At 36.8% G+C, this 20,757-nt stretch overlaps 2 protein-coding genes across 5 annotated transcripts; one reads left to right on the top strand and one right to left on the bottom strand.

Annotated features, from left to right (window-relative positions):
* Positions 1 to 5,778: 5,778 nt before the first annotated feature.
* On the top strand, positions 5,779 to 12,542 carry LOC135596739 (uncharacterized). Of its 3 annotated transcripts, XM_065088860.1 has the most exons (3): positions 5,782 to 6,277; positions 8,944 to 11,749; positions 11,867 to 12,542. In XM_065088860.1, the coding sequence occupies exons 1-3, from the start codon at positions 6,146 to 6,148 to the stop codon at positions 12,322 to 12,324; spliced, it is 3,396 nt and encodes a 1,131-aa protein (XP_064944932.1). In that variant the 5' UTR covers positions 5,782 to 6,145; the 3' UTR covers positions 12,325 to 12,542. The 3 variants fall into 3 exon arrangements, with proteins under 3 accessions (XP_064944919.1, XP_064944932.1, XP_064944924.1); XM_065088847.1 differs by having other exon boundaries at positions 5,779 to 6,277; positions 8,944 to 12,542; XM_065088852.1 differs by lacking the exon at positions 5,782 to 6,277 and adding an exon at positions 6,779 to 7,629 and having other exon boundaries at positions 8,944 to 12,542.
* Positions 12,543 to 14,044: 1,502 nt separating this feature from the next.
* Positions 14,045 to 19,556, bottom strand: LOC135596750 (probable polygalacturonase). 2 transcript variants are annotated; one of them, XM_065088876.1, is made up of 8 exons: positions 19,446 to 19,556; positions 19,054 to 19,338; positions 18,773 to 18,954; positions 17,366 to 17,683; positions 16,742 to 16,862; positions 16,166 to 16,340; positions 15,981 to 16,051; positions 14,045 to 14,986 (listed from the first exon to the last, which is right to left on the bottom strand). In XM_065088876.1, the coding sequence occupies exons 3-8, from the start codon at positions 18,788 to 18,790 to the stop codon at positions 14,319 to 14,321; spliced, it is 1,371 nt and encodes a 456-aa protein (XP_064944948.1). In that variant the 5' UTR covers positions 18,791 to 18,954; positions 19,054 to 19,338; positions 19,446 to 19,556; the 3' UTR covers positions 14,045 to 14,318. The 2 variants fall into 2 exon arrangements, with proteins under 2 accessions (XP_064944948.1, XP_064944942.1); XM_065088870.1 differs by lacking the exon at positions 19,446 to 19,556 and having other exon boundaries at positions 19,054 to 19,401.
* Between the last annotated feature and the right edge of the window lie 1,201 nt (positions 19,557 to 20,757).

Here is a 20,757-nt window from a genome sequence, read left to right as displayed (position 1 = left end):
TGCATTGTCCTTGTCTTCTTCCCTTTCTTTTTCTTCCTTTTCTGCCTTGTTTTCTTCTTTTTCTTTGGAATCCCGTGGCTATATTCTTCTCCCACGTTGTTGTCCTATTTATGTCTTTTTCTGCCTCCAAAACGTAGCCACCACACCCTCCCTAATGTTAATTAGGATTAGGTTAAGAGGAGGTGAGTTGTGGGTTGCCCAAGCCCACTATGGGTTGAATCTGTGGGTTGCCAGCCCAACATTCCCAGCATCCCTTATGCATGTTTGTATCATCAGAACCTAACTGAAACAAAATATCAGAGCCAAAAAGTATGTAAGAACCATACAAGGTAAACATCTTGTAATGATGTCGTTGCTGTCTTTAGCGACATAATTCTTTTAGTCGACCAATGCCTACTGATTTTAGGATGGGGGGCCCTCAGAAGGGTGAAAAGTTGATAGAAATAAAATCCATGGACATACATTGATCGTGAAGCATCACATTTCCATTGATCAAATTGAAATCTTTACTTCTTTATTAAGTTTCTGCCAAAAATTTCTTTGCCTAGACTGTCATTCATAAAAAGACCTTCTTTTACTTCCTCTAGCTTCTCAAGCTGAGGGCTTCAAATTCTCAGGCAACCTATACTTTCAACATTTGATGAGGTTAGGTAGATAGATACCATGGAACAAATGGAAGCATTGTTCACGGCAGGTAAGTCCTATTGGGTATTAAATCTCTATCCAACTACCCAAACCTCTTACATTAGTAGATCTCTATCCAATAATCTCTCATTGGCTCTTATTGGATCTCATTTATATGATCCAATAATTCATAGGCTTATTGGATATCTAATAAAATAGAGGCTCCGGCGGATATCTTATATCCGAATCTTTACTCGTCGTAATGCCTACCATATGTGTGTGACCCTCCAGGCTTAATATCGAGCTGGTCGTGAATCATACCTGTCAGAACTCCTTTTAACTTAGTGAATTATTATCTCCATAATAATTCACCCGACTCATCGACTGTAGACGTACTAGGCCATTACGCCGTAGTCCCCAAACGATACAAGGGAATTCAATCCATTTAGACCTATCTATCCTCAGTTACTATGTACCTATAGTCCTTCATCCATCTAATATCCCAGAGACTGTATACCAAGCATAATACTATCAGGCTCATACGGTTTTTCCTCCAATCTTGTTCTAATCGGAATATCTCGGAGAACTCTTTCTTTCTCAATCCGAACGACCCTAGTTAGAGATTTGTTTGAGCAAGAAACATAAGATATTCGTCTCATGACACCGAGAGCGGATGATCCTCTATCGACACTCAATAACCCTCCTAAAGTTGGCTACCACTCTCGATGGCCGATTGTACTAGATCTGGAACGTTCATACCTATAAGTCTAGTATCAAAGAGTGAAGTACTCATATAAGATATCCTTAGTATATCAAATCTAAGAACCAGATAAACCATTGGGACAACAGAATCGTTGTCTGACAATGAGGTATCATTAACCATTGGGATCAATCAGTGAACTCATTCTCCAATGAGCACTAGCACTGTAGCCCTAGTGTCCCTACACGAGCAACTATGAGACCTGGCGCCTCCATCATTTGTACGAGTATACAGTACACCAGTCTGTCTGGTTATCTCGATGTCTCTCTCGAGTAACCTATAACCGGGATTATTTTGGATCTGTGTTTAGAGACGAATCAGTATTATTATTATGATCTCATTATGATTTGATTCTCATTACACAAATTCATGAGCATTACAATATATACAACAATCAATATAAAGTGATAAAATGTCAAATAATATAATCACAAAAAAAATACGTGTATCACTCACGTGATTGACTTGCAAAGCATCTATGACTAACAATAATTTTATATATCAATAATGATGATTATGATATAAACAGTTATAAATGAGATTAGATCCAAAAACAGCAGTAATGAAGCTGCTTCTTGCCTAAGAAGCCTCAAGTATATGCATGCATATAGTTAGAAATCAGCATTAGAGAATGATGAAGTTAGGTCAAACTCAGTCTACATGAGCCTCGCACCACGAACTCAACCATTCAATTTTATGGTGCATAGCCGATATACTCAGTTTAGTCTCTATCAGCGTGTATCCCCAGCATCCCTTATGCATGTTTGTATCATCAGAACCTAACTGAAACAAAACATCATAGCCAAAAAGTATGTAAGAACCATACAAGGCAAACATCTTGTCATTTCTGAAAGAAAACATCAGGTAATGATGTCGTTGCTATCTTTAGCTACATAATTCTTTTAGTCGACCAATGCCTACTTATTTTAGGATGGGGGCCTTCAAAAGGGTGAAAAGTTGATAGAAATAGAATCCATGGACATACATTGATTGTGAAGCATCACATTTCCATTGATCAAATTGAAATCTTTACTTCTTTATTTAGTTTCTGCCACAAATTTCTTTGCCTAGACTGTCATTCATAAAAAGACCTTCTTTTACTTCCTCTAGCTTCTCAAGCTGAGGGCTTCAAATTCTCAGACAACCTATACTTTCAACATTTGATGAGGTTAGGTAGATAGATACCATGGAACAAATGGAAGCATTGTTCATGGCAGGTAAGTCCATCAAAATATTTGGATCGGATTATCTCTCTTCTATTTTGACTTAAAACGATGTACTAGCTCTAGAAACATATCATGGAGATCACTGCAATCAAACATTCTAAAAAACTGACACTGAACTTTAAGCACCATCTTGGTGTTTCAAAGCTAACCTAGGAACATCAGTTACTTAAGATTTCTTGAGAAAAGAGTCTGCTTTTACCCCTTCATGAACGGGCTGAATGCTCGGAGAACAATGTCGAAACCATCATAAATATAACATTGATTTGAGGTAGGTTAAATTTGAAACACTGGTAACGAAGAAAAATCCCACAACAACAACAATCAACCAAGCCCTAATCTCCGTAATCAGATCGCATTACCCACACTGCCCATCAAATATATACTACAGCAGCCCATTTACAGAACATTCAACATCTGAAGAAAACAAGAAGAAACTTAATAGAAATCTTCAAACTTACCACAAGCTTAAGAAAAATCAGAACTTTGGGGGAACAGTTCATCTGAACTCGGATCAAGATGCAGCGTAAAGATTCAGAAACTAAGCGTACAAGACAGCGTCGTTCCACTGTAACCTTCTTTATGAACGCAAACAGAATCGCAGTGAAGTAGTGAAGGTTTTCTGTACGTGGAGAACCCCTTCATTGCTGTGCAAATCATAGAAGGGAGTGGGAGGGGGAGGGGGAGGTGGAGGACGACGACGACGACGAAGAAACTTGGAACGAGTTGGATGGGTTTTTGGGGAGGAAGAGGAGGCGGTGGCGCGCACTTTCTTTAGTGGCGACTTATGCCCGGGTCAGTAGAGCAAAATCATGAACCTATTTGGGCCTCACTGTGTTAGGCCCATATTGAGCCCATTAATGAATCATAACTTAGTATTAAAAGTGAAATAAATAATTTTATTTGAATAAATATCATTAGTTGTATTAACAAAAAATACAACATGTGATATGAATCGATACAAAAATTATAAGCAATAAGGTAATTTTAATATCATTTATATTTTTAGCACGTGGGATGTTGAAATTATCTTTTAATCAATAAAATCATTAGAAACCAAAGAATGTTAAAATTATATTTTTATCCATTACTTTCATGTTGATTCATATGATATCATGTGTTGTGTCAATGCAACTAACGATGTTAGCAAAAATAAAGTTATTTATTTTACTTTTAAAACTATAAGAATCATAATATATTTTTTTAAATATAAAAAATAATTTGTAATTAGCCTCGTTCATGATAATTTAGATGTCAAGCTTTTTTTTTATTTTGACTCAAATCTAGATTTTAATTTAAGATTAATTTATGGGAGACGGCATGATAGATCAATCTTAAGGACCAATTTGACATTAACTCATGCTAATTGTGTGACAACACAATGAAAATTTAATAATTTATTAATTAGGTAATTTAGCCATAAATATGATAAATGGAGAAGGATTGCCTTTTTAGCTATTTAATTAAAATACTTCAAAGAAAAAAACCATATGGATTGATCTGAAAACTTTCAAAATTTGCTCGATCATGGTGCAATATATAAGTCTTTTTGTTATTAAGTATAATATTTTAAAAGACTTAATAAAGTATTATAAATAATGTTTATTTCGTACCATCCAAGAAGTTATGCTAGAATTATTATAATGATCAATATGGTCAATATTTTAAATTAATATTTTTTATAAATATGAACTTCTTATGGTTCGATATTCAAAATCTATTTATACATTTATACTTAAAAAAATTATTCTGAGATTTCTATAGTTCTAAAAGTAAAACAAATAACCTCATTTACGTTAACGCCATCCGTTGCATTGACAAAAAAAAATATAACACATGACATAATATATTGAATTAACATGAATGTGTTGGGCAATAAGATAATTTCAATATCCTTTCTATTTTTAGTACATAGAATATTAAAATTATCTTTTAGTCGATAAAATTATTAAAAATAAAAATAGATATTAAAATTATATTTTTGTCCATCACTTTAATGTCAATTTAGCACATAATGTCACATGTTGTATTTTTTGTCAATACAGCTATGACGTTAGTGCAAATGAGATTTTTTATTTCACTTTTAGAACTATATAGATTCAAATATAATTTTTTATAATATAGAAGGTAATATGTAATTAACCTTGTTCATGATAATTTGGATGTCAAGATTTAAAAAAAAAAACTCAAATCTAGGTTTTAATTCAAGATTAATTTAGGAGAGACGGACATGATAGATCAGTCTTAATGACCAATTTGACATTAACTCATGTTAATTATGTGACAACACAATGAAAAATTAGTGATTTATTTAATTAGGTTTTTTAGCGATAAATATGATAAATAGAGAAAGATTGCTTTTTAGCTATTTAACTAAAAGACTTCAAAGAAAAAAAAAGACCATATGGATTGATCTTAAAACTTTCAATATTTGCTCCATAATAGTGCAATATATATGCCTTTTTTTTTTTTTTGCTTGAGCATAATATTTTGAAAGACTTAATATAGCATTAGAAATAATGTTTATTCAAAAAGTTCAGTGAAAGTTTGCTAGAATTATTATAATGATCAATATGGTCAATATTTAAAATTAGTATTCTTTATAAATATGAACTTCTTATGGTTCGATATTTAAAATCTATTTATATATTTAAGTGTCCAATGATAATGTTGGTCACACCTGAATGTCTTAGTTTTATAGATGATGTTTGAGAGACCTACTTTGAGTGAATCATCCTCTTAAAAATCCTGCATAATAAAATCATCATGATGTCTTGTTTGATTCAAAGAGCACCTTAGAAATCTCCACTCTATCTCTGATCACATCCTTGTGGTGATCATAAATACAAGTGGAAGATACAAATATGCAAAGTTAGTGTTATCTGTCACCCACAATCATAGCTGGAAACCAATTAGGATACTGATGCATGAGAATGACAAGCTTTTCTTCTGCCAGTCTATCTCTGATCACATCTTTGTGGTGATCATAAATACAAGTGGAAGATACAAATATTCAAAATTAGGGGTATCTGTCACCCACAATCATAGCTGGAAAACAATTAGGATACTGATGCATGAGAATGACAAGCATTCCTTCTGCCACCCACCCAGTATCTGAGAAGAACTTTGAGTCATCAAGGAACTCAACTTCCTTTTGCTAGGCGACATGAAGATGAGGAACAGAAGGTCAGAACTTTAGATCATCAAGAGACAAAGCACATTGATTAAGATGAGAGCTTGGAAGCTTCATTCACAACCAACAAATGAATCAGTCTGTCAGAATTGTGAAGGACTGTTGTGACTGCATTGCCATTGTCAAATGTATATGGTTGTATGTTTTCTGCTTACACTTCACCCATAAAAGCTATCATCTTGATATGATACAACTTGTCATCTACACAAAGCTTTGGCTGCCAGCTTAGGCTACTCGAGTCTCCCACTCCGGGCATGTCGCTGCAGCAGTGGAAAGCAACTCTGGACCAACTCGGGCACCATTGAGCAGCTCAGCGCATGGCTTTCAGCTGTCCAAACCTACCAAATGCTGAGCTTTATGTGGGCATTAGCAGGGCTTCGTCACCCACCTACAGCCAGAGGGAAAGCAACATGGGGAACAGGGAACCCATCGAGCAGCCCATGGTGGGAGCTCAGAGATCACTGCTGGCAAATGATGGTAGCTCCTCCCCGCTCATGGCAGAACATGTGCTGATGCGTGCCCCATCTCATCACCTTTTCTGCATCTTTTGGGACCGTGGCATGCAGTCACCAGCACATCTTTCGAGGCATCTTTTCTTTTCCTGGGCCATCCAAGAAGAAGGAGAAGAAGAGAAAACAGAAGAACAGAAGGGGGAGAAAAGATTGATTATGACCCTTCTTGCGCAACACAAGCACACATGAAATTAATGCTACAGCTATTTCATCCATAATGCATCAATAGCACATTTTTTTGTTTTGGAAAATGCTGTGTTTGACATGGGAAAAACTCAGCTCTTGTCCTAATCTTCACATAATCCAATGGATTTTTAGCTTATTTATAACTTGATTTTGTGTTCTCATCAGTGATTTATTTCCTTTTTGCTTGAAGTAATTCTCTTTCATTAATATTAATTTTTCAATATTCTAATATACTTAATCTACAAGATTCCAACTTGGTTTTATGTTCTTATCAGTGTTTTTTTTTTCTTGCTTGCAATAATCTTTTCCATTAATTATTTCCATACTCTGTTTTGCATTTATATCTGACATCTGGAGTGAGGAAACCTGCAATTTCAACTTATTAACAATCCAATAACAGAAGATTATATTAGTTTCTTCTTCTGCTGCTTAGCAAATCTTGATTACTGTAGCTGAAGAGAGACAGTGATTGATCTTATGTGACCATAACAGCAATCTAAGCTGAAACCACATCACCTTGCTGAGCATCATCAGAGGAGTACCATGCAACACTTTCTCCTTGGAAAAGCCTGGTGGGCTCATCACCTCATGCCCTCCTGCAGCCTGCCACTGCAGGAAAAAGAAGAAAAGAATGTGCTGTCATACCTTTAACAGCTGATGATTCAGTCCTCCTTCCTCCATGGATGCCTGATTCACTCCCTCTGGTCTACTTTATGATCACCATGACAATTACATCATTTTTTCTGGAATATATCTGTTTATGACATATGATCAACAAAGAACAAACATGTCATTTTAATCTATTATATTCCTAGAACTGATATTTCTAATTAGTACAATTGAATTCATATTAATGATGACTGTTCAGTTATATAATGGGCATTTAAATTCTTGAAGAAGAGGTTTAAGGAGGATTTCTGTTGCCTTATTTTGTAGAGCTCATGGACTGTTCACTCCATAATTGAACTTGTGGTCCTTTTTTTACATCACTGTACCAAATCTGAAGTATCTCTTCTTGTCTGCTCTCCTCTTCTTTGACTCCTCCTCTTCCTCCTGAAGCTGAAGGATTCCTTGAGCTTGCCCAAATCCATGGAGTCTGAGGCTGTGCCAACAGATCAAACAACTGATGAGGTACCTGAAATAGTTAGCCTCTACATCCATCCTGATAATTATTGACAAGAGTCTTTTTGTGTTGTGCTGCTGGGAGAAAGCTTTGATCAGATATCAGATTTCTCATTACCTCAATTTTCTGTGTTTATTATTCTTTTTTTTACAGTTTGTCTATTTTTGGTCACAACTTCTAAATTTCTCGAAGTGCTCATCAATCATGAGATCAGGCTGTTCTCATTTTGCTTTCTTAATGACCACTGAATCTGAATGAAGTAATTTATCATTTCTTTCAATCTCTCAAGAAAGTTTTGAAGAGCCTTCTCTGTTTTATACCTTTCAATAAGAAATTGCAATTTATTAACTATCCTGTAAATGAGGAGTGTCTAACTTTTCAATGTTCTCTTCAACAACTGGAGTCTATTATTACCTCATCTTGATGCACTTCATTGAAGAGGAATTGTCCTTTGTCAAAATACTTTTGTGGCATGATGTGAACATGAAGTATTTTTTGTGTTGCAATAGATTGGTCACTTGACATGGAGCAGCTTCATCAGTCTGTAGTTCTTAAAATCACCAATCTCCATTCTATCTGATGATCCACTTTTATGTTCTTCATTCTGTTGTCTAGTGGAGTAAGTAGTATGGTTTTTATTTCTGAACACTGCATTAATTTTCCTTATTTGAGGAATAATACTGATAATTGCTTATATGATCCACTTAGAATTGGTTTGATCTCTCTCTCTCTCTCTCTCTCTCTCTCTCTCTCTTTCTCTCTCACTCACACACAAATTACATTGAAGAACTTGGAATATGTGGGTGACATTGTTTCTGGATTTTTTTCTTTTTTTTTTTTTAAATGTTTGAGTTGCTTCTGAAATTATTATAATTAGAAGGTTTTACACTAACTCAGGTTTCTACTTCAATAACTTCAAGAAAAGGAAGCAATGTTTTGGCAGACTTCAAATTTTTTTTATTTGAACTTCAATTTCTCTTCTTCTTCATGCAAAAAAAATAAAATAAAATAAAATGTTTAGCTGTCTGTAAGAAACCTGCTTAATATTAAAAAAAACATTCTTTTTTTAACATCCAAGCACCACAAAATCTTTCTTATTTCAAAATCACTAGAAGAAACATTGAAATGCTTTGGCATGATATTATAATATCATGTGTCTCGGCTCCTTTGGAATTTCAAGACAAAATATTTGAATATTCTTAAAATGTTGATTAAATGCCTGTTAGCATTTGTATATTGATTGCAGTTGAGGCATGCAGGAATTTCATGCAAATATTTTTTTCTTTTTTCAATTTATATCCGACTATTAAAAAAATCTGCAGATTGTTGAGGAGAAAAGAGTTATCAACGAGGAGATAGACATGAATGGAGAGACTAATTCCCATCCAAAAGAACCTAAAAAGATGGATGAGGAAGAAAAGCTAAAGATGGTGTGTTCAACAGATGTTGAAGCTGCTGTTGCCACTGAAGCAGAAGAAAAATCCAGAGAAAAGAATGAATCCATTGTTGAGGATGTGAAAGAGGATATAGAATCTAGTAACAATGAGATGTCAGATTCAGTGGCTTTGTCTGCTCAGGTTGTGGAAGATGAAGCAGATCCTCAACAAAAAGCTGGCATTTCAGTTTCTTCAGAGAAAAGAGAAGATGAATCAAAGAAACAACATGAATCTGACACGCAAGAACTGTCACCAGGACCAGTAGAAGATGGAGAAGGGACTGCAGGTGAGATTTTGGTTGAAGAACAAGAATCTGAAGGTGTCAAAGGTCAAGTGGATTCAGATATCTCCAAAGTTCCAATCTCAGAAACAGAGGACAAAAAGGAAGAGCCAGTTTTGTCATGCACTACCGCGGAGTCTGCACCCAAAGAAAGTGGGGAGGATTCCCAATTTGAAGAATTCTTGGTTGATGCTCATGTCACTGGTGATTCTTCAGAGCAAAAGATAAGCAACTCAAACAGCTCAGAAGATGACATGAAACTTGAGAATTTTGCATCAGAAAGCATAGATATGGTTCCAGATTTTCTTGAATCATCTGATGGAGCTGGAGAGATCATGAAGGATACCATGGAAGAACGAACAGAGAGCAGAACAATCGAAGACGTGGTGAAAGAAGTTGCAGTTGTTGCTGGTTTTTCTGAAGTTCCTGATGTCGTAAACCTGATTGAGATTGCTGCTGCTACTTCAGCTGTTGGAAGTGCTGAAGAGACTGTAAAGCCAGAAGTTGGAATCACAGATGACAAACAAGAATTTAGAGATGTTGAAGAACCAGTAATGGATCAGGTAAATGGAGCTAGTTCTTCTAGTGAGACTGTTGATGTCTCAACCAAGGAAGACAGCAGTGTTGTAAGTCTTGAAATGGTCAAGGACAAGGATAACAGTTTGGAAAATAAGAATGAGATTCCATTGGAGGCTACATATCCAGTGAAAGAAGTTGTAGCTGACTCTGAAGTGTCTAAAGTTGCCACTTTTGTTGATCCAATTGAGTCCAGTAATACTACTTCAGCTATTAAAACTATTGAGGAAACTCAAGGGCTAGAAGCTAAAATCGTAGACGGCAAGCAAGAAGCATTTACTAAAATTGACGAACCTGAAGTTGAAGAACAAGCAATGAATCAGGCAAATGAAGTTGATGCTACCAGTGAAACTGTGGAGGTTGCAGTAAAGGAAGACAAGGATACTGTAACAGCTGAGATGGTTGAGGATAAGGATAGCAGTTTGCACAATTTGAGTGAGGCTCATATGGAACCTCTTGCTACTGCAAATACCCCTCTGTCAACAAATGGCACTTCATCTATTCAAGCTTTTGATGAGGTCACACAAGACAAGTTGATAGAAAATGAAGAACAGTTGATCACTGAAACAAGCAAAGTTGACCCTGCTGGTTTAACTGCAGATGTGAGCATTGAGATAATTGGGGATAAAAAGGATGATTGTTTAGAAGACAAGACTTCCATAGAGATACCAAATGGTGTCGATGTGACTGGTGAAATTCTTGAAACCCCTTTTGAGGAAGTGAAAGACCCTGAAGATGTTGCCACGGTAGAAGAGAAGAATGATCCAGTGGAAGAAGTTGCAGATGATTCTGATGTGCTGGTAGTTCCTGCTGTTGTTCATCCAACAGAATCTAGTAGCACTAGTTCAACTATTATAACTACTGAAGAAAGTAGAGAGATTGAAGCTAAAACCATAGATGTCAAGCAAGAAGCAGTAACAGAAATTAAAGAACCAAAAGTCGAAGAACGAAAAATGAACCAGGCAAATGAAGTGGATGCTACTAGTGACACTGTGCAAGTTGCAGTAAAGGAAGAAAATGATATGGTAACAGTTGCAATAGAAGAGGATAACGATTTAAATAATTTAAGTGAGGCTGATGTGGTGGCTATAATAAATCTAGTGAAAGAAGATGCAACTGACTTTGGCATGCCTAAACCTCATGCTACTGCAAATATTACCCAGTCAACAAATCTCACTTCAGCTATTCAAATTGCCGATGAGATCACACAACCAAAAGCTGAAGACATATATGAGAAGAAAGACAAGTTGACAGAAGTTGAGGAACAATCAATGACTGAAACAAACAAAGTTGATTCTGCTAGTTTAACTGCCGAAGTTTCATTAGACGGAGAAAAGGCTAATGTGAGCACTCAAAAGTTTGAGGACAAGAAAGATGATATTTTTGGAAGCAATACTTTCACAGATAACCCAAACGGTGTTGATGCTCCTGGTGAAATTTCTAAAATACACTTCAAGGAAGTGAAAGGCCCTGAAGAAGCTTACATGGTCCAAGAGAAGAATGATCCTTCACAAGTTGTAGCAAAGGTCAAGGACATTGATGATAAGAGCTTAAAAGATGATAGAGCGACTTTATTGGAGACTTCAAAAAATCTCGATTGTGGTATTGAAACAGCTGATGCAGCATTGGATGGAAAGAGAAATTTAGAAGTTCCTGAAATAGTAGATGGAACAAAAGAAGATAATCTGAAAAACTCAACAGAGTTAGAGAGCTACTCTGTTGTTGCTGAAGTAGTAGGGGAGAGCAAGGTCGAGAACCTGGAAAGCGAAAAGACGTCTTTGATCGAAGCTTTTGGAATGGCTGGGGTCTCGTCAGAGCTTGATAAATCTTCCACAGGTAATGAAATGGTCAAAGAAAAGTGTAAAAACTCTGCAAGAAATAAGATAACTTTAGGTGAGATCACCAATTATGCTGGTATTAATAGTGATGCTTCAAATGTCTTTCCTGTGCAAGATAAAACATCTGAAGGTCATGAAGTGACTCAGGAGAAGGGTAAAGAGGCAAAAGATTATGAATGTTCAATTGTCAAGGAAAGCAAGGATGAGAGCATTACAAGCAAGGAAAATTATGCTGAGACTGTCAGAGATCTTGACAAAGAGACAAATGTGGTTGCTGCATTAGGTGCTACTAGAACTATGGTTGCTGAGAAGGATAAAGAAGGTGCTCAAGATGAAGAAGGAACAGAGAATCCCAATGATGAAAACTTAATTATGACTCCGAAATGTGCTGATGTTATGAAGGTAGAAGGAGAGGCTCCTAAACAGGACATCCCAGCTAAGCCCTCCCAACGACATTCAAATAACATAATATCAAAGCTCAAGCAGTCACTCATTAAAGCAAAGAAGATAATGATGGGAAAATCACCAAGTTCAAAAAATATGTCGGCAAAAAGCAAACAAGAAATCAAATGATCTAGAATGAGACAAATTTGTGTGTGATCTCTGTGGCTGCTGATCATGTACATAAAGGTCGTAGTCATGTGCTTGGGATCCTTCCTCTTCTGTTGTATGAAATCTTTTGGCAGGATACCTGGCAGGAAGGATATGCTTGCTTTCTAGTTCTTAGCTTGACTAGCAGAATAATATATATAAGGTTTCATCTAATTGTTACTTATTATTCATTTTTTTAATGGTGTTCTTGTGGTGTTTTTGTTTTATGATATTGATGCTTATAAATCCATCAAGAAGTTCCTTTTCTTAGTAATGCAATGTATGGCTCTTTCTTGCAGGCAATAATAAATTTGTTTTATTCTTCACTTTGTTGCATGAAATTTATATGAAGTTAACCTGATTCTGGTGACAGAATCTAAAAATATGTTCAAGTGAAGAATTTGACCGAACATTGATAATCTCCTGTAATTACTAGAATCATTTATGAATACTCAACAGCTAAGTAGCTAGTTTTCAAAGAATTCTGACAGCAAATAACTGATCTTTACCGACAGATGATACTGGATGGTCTAAAAGAATCCTAGCAATGCCACTTTTATGAATAAAAAATGATGCTTTTGTGAAGTCACAAGAAAGAATCTTAAACTGACTGTTTGGACTAGATCAAACTTCTTTGAGTGTTTCATGTACACGATTTTCTATTATGAGGGAAAATTTCTTGAGAATTGATACAAGAAGCGAATGCTATAGGAAAAATCCTAAGGTACCTTCTTGTATGTCTAACTCAACAGTTCAATGTGCTGTGAGCATGACAGCAGTTGACAGAAGTTATTCCATATCCACAACATATGGTGCAAGAGAACAGTTTCAGAATTTTATTAAGCTACATATAGTGCAAAAAAGAATTAGTTTAATAACAGGAAAGATAATAGGCTGGCCATTGAGACAACAAATGCAAGAGTATAATGAATTAGAGAAACTGAAAATTGACCACCCAATTCCCATCTGCTACTGCTTCCCGGATCTTCTGTAATCCATGGAACATCTCGTGTCATTGCCCTCCACAGAGGAAATGGAAGAAAAAGATCTAAGCTGAAACAAATCACAAACAAGTTCCCCCGTCTACATTTCCTTCTCTTCTATCTGACCTCGAATCTGTCTGACATATGGTGTTATAAGTTATAACTAGTATCTGACAGGCAACATCACACTATTAGCAGATTTGAGGCTACCCTAAGGCAAACTGTCTTGTTTGTTTCTGGATCTAATGATAAGATCAACTGCTTTTCTTAATGATGCATTTACTTTTATATTACAGAAATTTGGGGTGAATCTGGCTGATAAAATACTTGCAGTTCTAAGATGCTCTTTGGTTGTGATTCGACTTGTTTAGAAATCAGAAAGCAAATATGATTTCTTAAGCTTTAAGTAGCAGCTCTTTAGTCATTGTTGAGGAGGTTATGAGTACCAGTAGTAAAAGTGTGCCTGAGCCTTACTTTATTTGTATGTTTGTATAATAAGAAACAACTTTATTAGTTAGTCTCAGAACATGTTTGTTTGAAAATTGAAATCAAGAGGTCATCTCTTGCAAAAAGCACATATAGCCTCACAGGCAACTCGGGGAAATGTTTCTTGAGGAAACCTTAAATAAAGCTTGATAATAATAAATATGTCTCAAGCCTCATTTTTTAGTTTTTACTGACAAAAACAGGAAAACATAAGCAAACACAAGACAGAAAAGGCCATTTAACATCTCACAGTCACTGTATTCTATTGTGAGGATGCACTGAAGTCAGTTGCAGCATACTCTCAAGCCATATCGAACTTGTTATGATAACAAAGCATTACCAGTTTCAACTGGAAGTCAAAGCAATATGTCGATACATAAACAAAATTTAAAAAAAAAAGCATGTACCAGATTCTGTAGACAATTGGACATTCTTTGATATGAATTATTTTTTTGTGTGCAGTGCCAGACTTGGGTTAGGATGATGCCAAAACTCTGAACAGGCTACTCAAGCAGCTTGCACCAGATTTTGAGTTCTTACATGGTTAGCTGTGTAGCAAACTGAGGTTTGGTATGGGTTTCTGAGTGGCTCACATGATTCTGGAGAGACCAAGTTAGAAGAGCCTTGGATATATGAGCATTGCCATGGAGAACTTGAGGTCACATTGAGGTGGACATTGAACAAGCAAATACTGCTGAAGTTATCACCTTGAATACCTTCTAATGTGCCAGCATGTTTGATATTTGTTCCCTTAATGTCTTCCAGGGTGATCATGTTTATAATGGGAAGTGCATTTGGATCAAAATTCTCATCTGGGTGCTCACCATATTGTCCAGTTATACCAATGGCTATGTTGACATTGTTCAGAACAACATTGGAGATGTGGATGTACTGAACATACCCACCACGTCCTGGAGATGTCTTTATTCTGATGCCATACAATGAATTAAACAGAGATATGTCCTCTGCCTCCACATCCGATATGCCACCAGACATCTCACTCCCAAAGGCAATGCCTGCACCTGATTTGGCTTCTCCTACGATGCGTCGGATGCTGATGTTGGAGCTTGGATGAGCATAAGAAATGCCATACTCATCCCATCCACTCTTGATGACAATAAGATCATCACCGGTGCTGATGTAACAATCTTCAATGCAGACATTACTGGACGAATCTGGATTCATTTGAATGACATGAGCAAAATCATTGTATACATTTAATAATCAAAATTTTGAGAAGAATTTCAAGGGAATTATATGCAGAACACTCATGGCCACTCATGCCAACTTCTTTTATTAACACAATACCAGTTCAAATGTTAAAAACAAAATTTTCAATCCTAGAATGTGAAATAAAAAGGACAAGCATCTCAGACCATGACAGGAACCATCATGATGATCACAAGAATAAGAATTGACCTGCATCTTTACTGCATAACTAAATAATGCTTAAATTTGAAAATGCATAAGAACTTAAGATGCAAAAATCTTCAACTTTTCATTATATTAAAATTGGGACTCACAAGTAGAAAGCTACCTATTTGGTGATTTATCCTTGCTTGAGCTAAAATGATTGACAAAATATTGGTACACATACTCGTCACTAAATTTTTAACAAGGAATTCTTCTTCATTAAAATTTTATCATAAGTTCCAAAATTGCCTGAATATGAGCATCAAGCAATTAAGCTATATTGCAGGATTTTCGACACAAGCTTGCAAAGTGGAGTTCATAGATGAGTGGTCTATATTTCAGCACTTAAGTTTTCCATATTGCATTAGTTCAGCACTTTGTTTCAAGTCTATATGATACAGTTGATTATCTCAACAAAATCATAATCACAGAAGTATAATATAGGCTATGTGCATGATTTTCTTATGATCTGTGCAAAGCCATAGTTTTTTTTATGTAAAACTGAGAACTTTAAAGTTTGAAGTATTGGCACAATGAAAATTAGCAACTGACCAGGAGTCATATAAAGACCAAATGGTGCAAGCTGCTGGATTTCAGTGAAGATGAGCATTATCCATTTTTTTGTTGGATGAAACAGCAAGTAATTAATTATAAACATCTTTAGTTGAACATGATCTTTATCATTACTATGAGTCTACGACTACTTGATACTGAATAGTATCACCACAGTTTGTAGCTGTAGATCTTTATCATTACCTGGATCTATTCCATCTGTGTTTGGTGAATCAGGTGGGGCAAGGATTGTGACATTCTGGATGAGCACTTGGCTGTTAATCCAATAAAAGCAGTCTCAAGTCTCCCCTAGCTCATAAAAGCTCCACTCGAACATCAATCTACAGAGCTAATAAGAGAAATAAATACATACACTAGGATGGACAAACCTGCAATATACGGGGTGGATGGCCCAAAATGGTGAGTTAATGAACGTAAGATTTGAGATGACCACTCCAGTTGAGTAAATCAGTTCTATGAGATGTGGTCGAGTATAGTTGAGAATGTGGTTGTTAAACCAATCCCACCAAACGCTGCCTTGGCCATTGATAGTCCCATTGCCACCTGAAACAAGTTCATAGTGAAATCAGCACAATTATTTGACACTATACTCTTTATGCATTCCCTCGCCTTTCTATTTAAAGATACAGATTGTTGTTGATAGTCCCATTGCTACCTGAAACAAGTTCGTAGTGAAATCAGGACAACTATTTGACACTATACTCTTATGTATTCCCTGGCCTTTCTATTTAAAGATAAAGATTCAGATTGTTGCGCTCGGATGTTGCTTGAATAATGCCCAGCAAAAATAAAATTGGAATGTTCAAAAGCATCCAATACAACAGCTCACTAAATAGAAATTGCACAATAATTAATAAGATGTCGGTTGCCTTTTGAGCCATTACTCATTACCACTGTAAATTAAGAGAGAAACATTAGGCAAAACTCATTCAAGATTTACTGACCTGTTATTATCACATCAGTCAGGTTGGACCCATGTATGAGGCTTTGATGTCTTCCACCAGGTAGCTCCCTACCCCGGCCATATGATGGCAATGGATCAATGACTGGCCAATCAGAGGAATCCTGTATTAAAGCATAATGGATAATTTTTCACAGATCATACACAATTTTATATGTAAACAGAGAGAATATAGAAAAATAAATAGAAGCAAGCCACCCTACAAAGTTTTCTTTCATAAGATTTTTTTTTTCCTCGATACAGGAGGGTTTCAGTAAAATGAAGTATCACATCAGATTTAGTTTTCAGTGTAATTAGCGGCAACTACATCATCTGAAGGATGTGTGCAGAAAATTGAAGTACATCAGTTCATGACAACTTGTGAACTTTTCAAAGAGACACATAATGCATCTTCTCCTTGACAAAAACTGATAGTGCCACTAGTCTAACCAACCTCAAATATTAGATAGTTGGGACCGTCTTCACAAGTAATCTCGATGCCTGCTGTTTTTATGTTACGGGGACCTGTCTAGTTTCCAATATAAAAACCAAGGCAGGAGACAAAGCAATCTAAACTGTTTTTACCGTGTACTGCAAACATAGCTTTGATATGAAACTACACACTCACCATGGATCCAATTATTACGGCATCCTTGTCTAGTGATATAGTGAGATGGCTGATGAGACTAAAACTTCCAGTCAGCCACTTTCCAGCAGGCACAAACAGCTGCGCCCCACCCTTATCTGCAAATGAATGGAGATAAAAGATAGCATTCTGAAAGGCTTTGGTATTTAGCGTGACACCATCACCAACGGCACCAAACTCTGTTACGGTGACAGTGTGTGGCCGGTACGTGCTTGATCCCATCTCCTTGCAGGATGAAGTAGACAAGGCAGCCCATGATGACTGACCGACCGTTGCAAGAATCATAAGAGTTTCTAGCAGCTGAGTCAAAATTCCATAGGTTAATAAGGAAAACAATGATCTCAAAATCATTCGGGATTTGGTTAAAAGAAAATTAACACAAATATTTTCTAGCATCCATCCTCTACATGATCACTTGAAAGAATCAAACTCAAAATATTTGTTTCTTCCAAATTCAATCAGCTCCTTTTGTATCTCTTGAGATGCTAGCTTATATAATTGAGAGTCAAAAGTTGGATGTCATGAATGGTGCAATGTTAAGCAGGTCCAATTCCAGTATGGGTTTGCAAACTCAATTTTCAGAACAAAAAATGAAAAACTAAAGGGAAGTATATGATATTGATTTAGGATCCCAGTTTATAAATAAAATTGGAAGAAAACAAAACCTATATCAGAATGTAGGACTAACTTAAATAACTTTCATGAACCGGTAATATGCTTTTCAATAGGTCATATTATTTGAGGTGAATGGAAAAAGAATATTATCAAAACCCACTTGGTTCTCTTGTAACTAGATTTTACATTGGTGGGTGAATACATCAAGGTAATCGTCAAGGGGGAGAGATAAGTTCCACCAAAGAGGCTCCCCTTGATTCATTTGTAAGAGAAAAAAATGCTCCATAATCCAGCCTCGGAAACCATGAATCTGGATTACACAGTTCATTAATCCAACATAGCACAATGGCTTGAGAACAGGATTGAAATCATATATCCAATGTGTATCGAATTTTGTTTCAGATGCTGCAAAAGATCGAAGTAACGATAGAATAATAAGTGAATCGAAAACCATATTAAAATGCAGACTGCAGATTAGATACAATAAAACTCTCTTTTATACATGACTGGAAGGTCAAGTTGCAGCAAAGGCCTGCTATTGCAATAAAATGAGAAAGAAACGAAAAAGGAATGATAGATTCAATACTAGAAGCAGATGTATTTTCCATCACAGATCCACATTCCAGTATCAGAAGAAAGAAAGAGAACCAACTAGCTTTACACAAACTAAGATCCATTCAGATATAACCGTATTGCAGAGCTCAACAATTGACCTCAAGACGTCAAGAGGAAAAAGGAATCCAAGAGTGAAGCAGGAGAAACAGAGACACTTACAACTGCAGATCTCTTCATGTGACTGGGTTCTAATCGGCCCAAACAACCAACGAAGCAATGAACAAGCTCTAACTACACCAAAAGGGAAGCACGATCTCGAAAATCCTGTGGTGATCTGATGATGTTACGGCAATCAAGTGGAAGTGGAACCCATCAACTCCATTGTGATCTATGGGCTGCTTCTGTTCTCAAAAGACCAATCCCACCATCAATCAAAAGAAAAAAGAAATACACAGAGAGAGAGAGAGAGAGAGAGAGAGAGAGAGGGAAAAAATCATTACAGTCTGTACTGCAAAAGAACAAAACTGTTCCTGTCCGCCACCTTTTGTCTTCTGCTGCTCCCTCTCCCTCTCTTTACAGACAAACAAACCACCGTCCAGTAACCTAATGGATCCACAGCGCCCTCTTGAGCTGCCTTAAATCCACTGCCGAATTGGAGGAGACACAGCCAGTGTGATGTCTTTGTGGGCATAAATCTCCATGGAATCAAATCTGCTGCTGCTACTGAGTTTCACTCTTATCAGACTGCTCTGCTCTGCTCTCTCTCTCTCTCTCTCATGTTGAGGCTGAAACATATGACATTACATGCAAGGATGGCGTTGTCAGTTACAGTTCTCCAGCTAAGGATTAGAGGGAGAGAGAGAGAGAGAAGTTAAAAGGACAGCAGTTGTACAAGGTTAGCCTTTGCCTCTTCGGATTCCAGTGACCAGAATACCCGTGAAGAGTGCCTCCAAACACTGCAGCCCCCTCCTCCCTTGCACACTACCCCTTGTCATCTTCTCTCTCTCTCTCTCTCTCTCTCGTTGAATTCCAATCCAAGCAAGCGGCACATGGTCATAGTGTTGACTTGACCTACTTAAGAGGAGATAATTCCTTTCCTATCTAAAACTCTCATTGATCATAAATCTAAGTTTCGGAGCTTCGTCAAGATTCAACGCGACTTCTGTCCTTTTCATCCCTTCCTACCATTATGCCACAGCAATATCATCAAAGAAAGACTCTTCAACAGCGGCAACAAGCTGTAAAGTCTCAATTCTTTGGATGCATTATATTAATCTTTTCAACTATCGAATCATGCATCAAGTAATTTCCTTAGTCAAATAATCTTTATTTTTTATCTCTATCTATTTTCAATATCACTAATACTAATTATCTCATCTCGTCTAATCACAACATTCGTAGATCTCTTTTCCTCACTTTATCCTCTATCGGAATTACATTCAAGTTGGTCGAGCTTAGCAAGACTTAGGAGTTACTCTGGGAAGGGGATTTGATCTCTGTCGTAATGAGAAGAGACAAGTTTTCCGTCCAGGGAAGATGCAGTAAGTGACAATGGGCACAGGGGATCACACTTGCAGTGTCAGATGTCAATGCTCAGCTTCTGGTGAGACAGGGGAACTCCCATGGAGCTTCCAAAGATCACATCTTTTGTGTGTCAAGAAACAGTGAGATGAAGTGAGCGAGCTCGACATTGATCTGAGCCGTATGCCTGCTGGCTATTGTTTGCAGTTTCCAAGAAAGTAGCAGCAGAACTGATGAGACCACATGATTCCCAGGTTAATATAGAATGAATCATCTACTGGTTTGAACTTTATTTCCAGTCAATAAGTCAAGCTCTAACTAAAGGCTGGCCATCGGAAACAGGGATTCTGGGTGCTTAGAAAAGATGTTGGGAGGTCCATAAAGGAGGAGACAAGGATGGCAAGGAAAAGGACATGGTAGAACAAGTGGCTTCTGTGCCTTGTCACTGCAAAGTGGAGCCAGACTTGGGATCCAATGTCTGAGAAGAATACTATATAGTTTATGGAGAAAGTACCTAATAATAAAGATGATAGATGGCATTTCAGTCAGTGCCATCCCCTGAAAGAGTTCATCTTCTGTGTGTCATGGTCAACCCCAACAAATCTGCACCCACATGCTCATTAGACTTCTAGAAACAAGATACTCCCAATTCCTTCAGAGAGTGCAGGGTCAACCGATCTGCA

This window comes from Musa acuminata, chromosome BXJ1-2 (genome assembly GCF_036884655.1).
Source record: "Musa acuminata AAA Group cultivar baxijiao chromosome BXJ1-2, Cavendish_Baxijiao_AAA, whole genome shotgun sequence".
NCBI classification, from domain to species: domain Eukaryota; kingdom Viridiplantae; phylum Streptophyta; class Magnoliopsida; order Zingiberales; family Musaceae; genus Musa; species Musa acuminata.
Note: the sequence above shows the minus strand (reverse complement) of the source record. Positions and strands in the feature narration are given on the sequence as shown.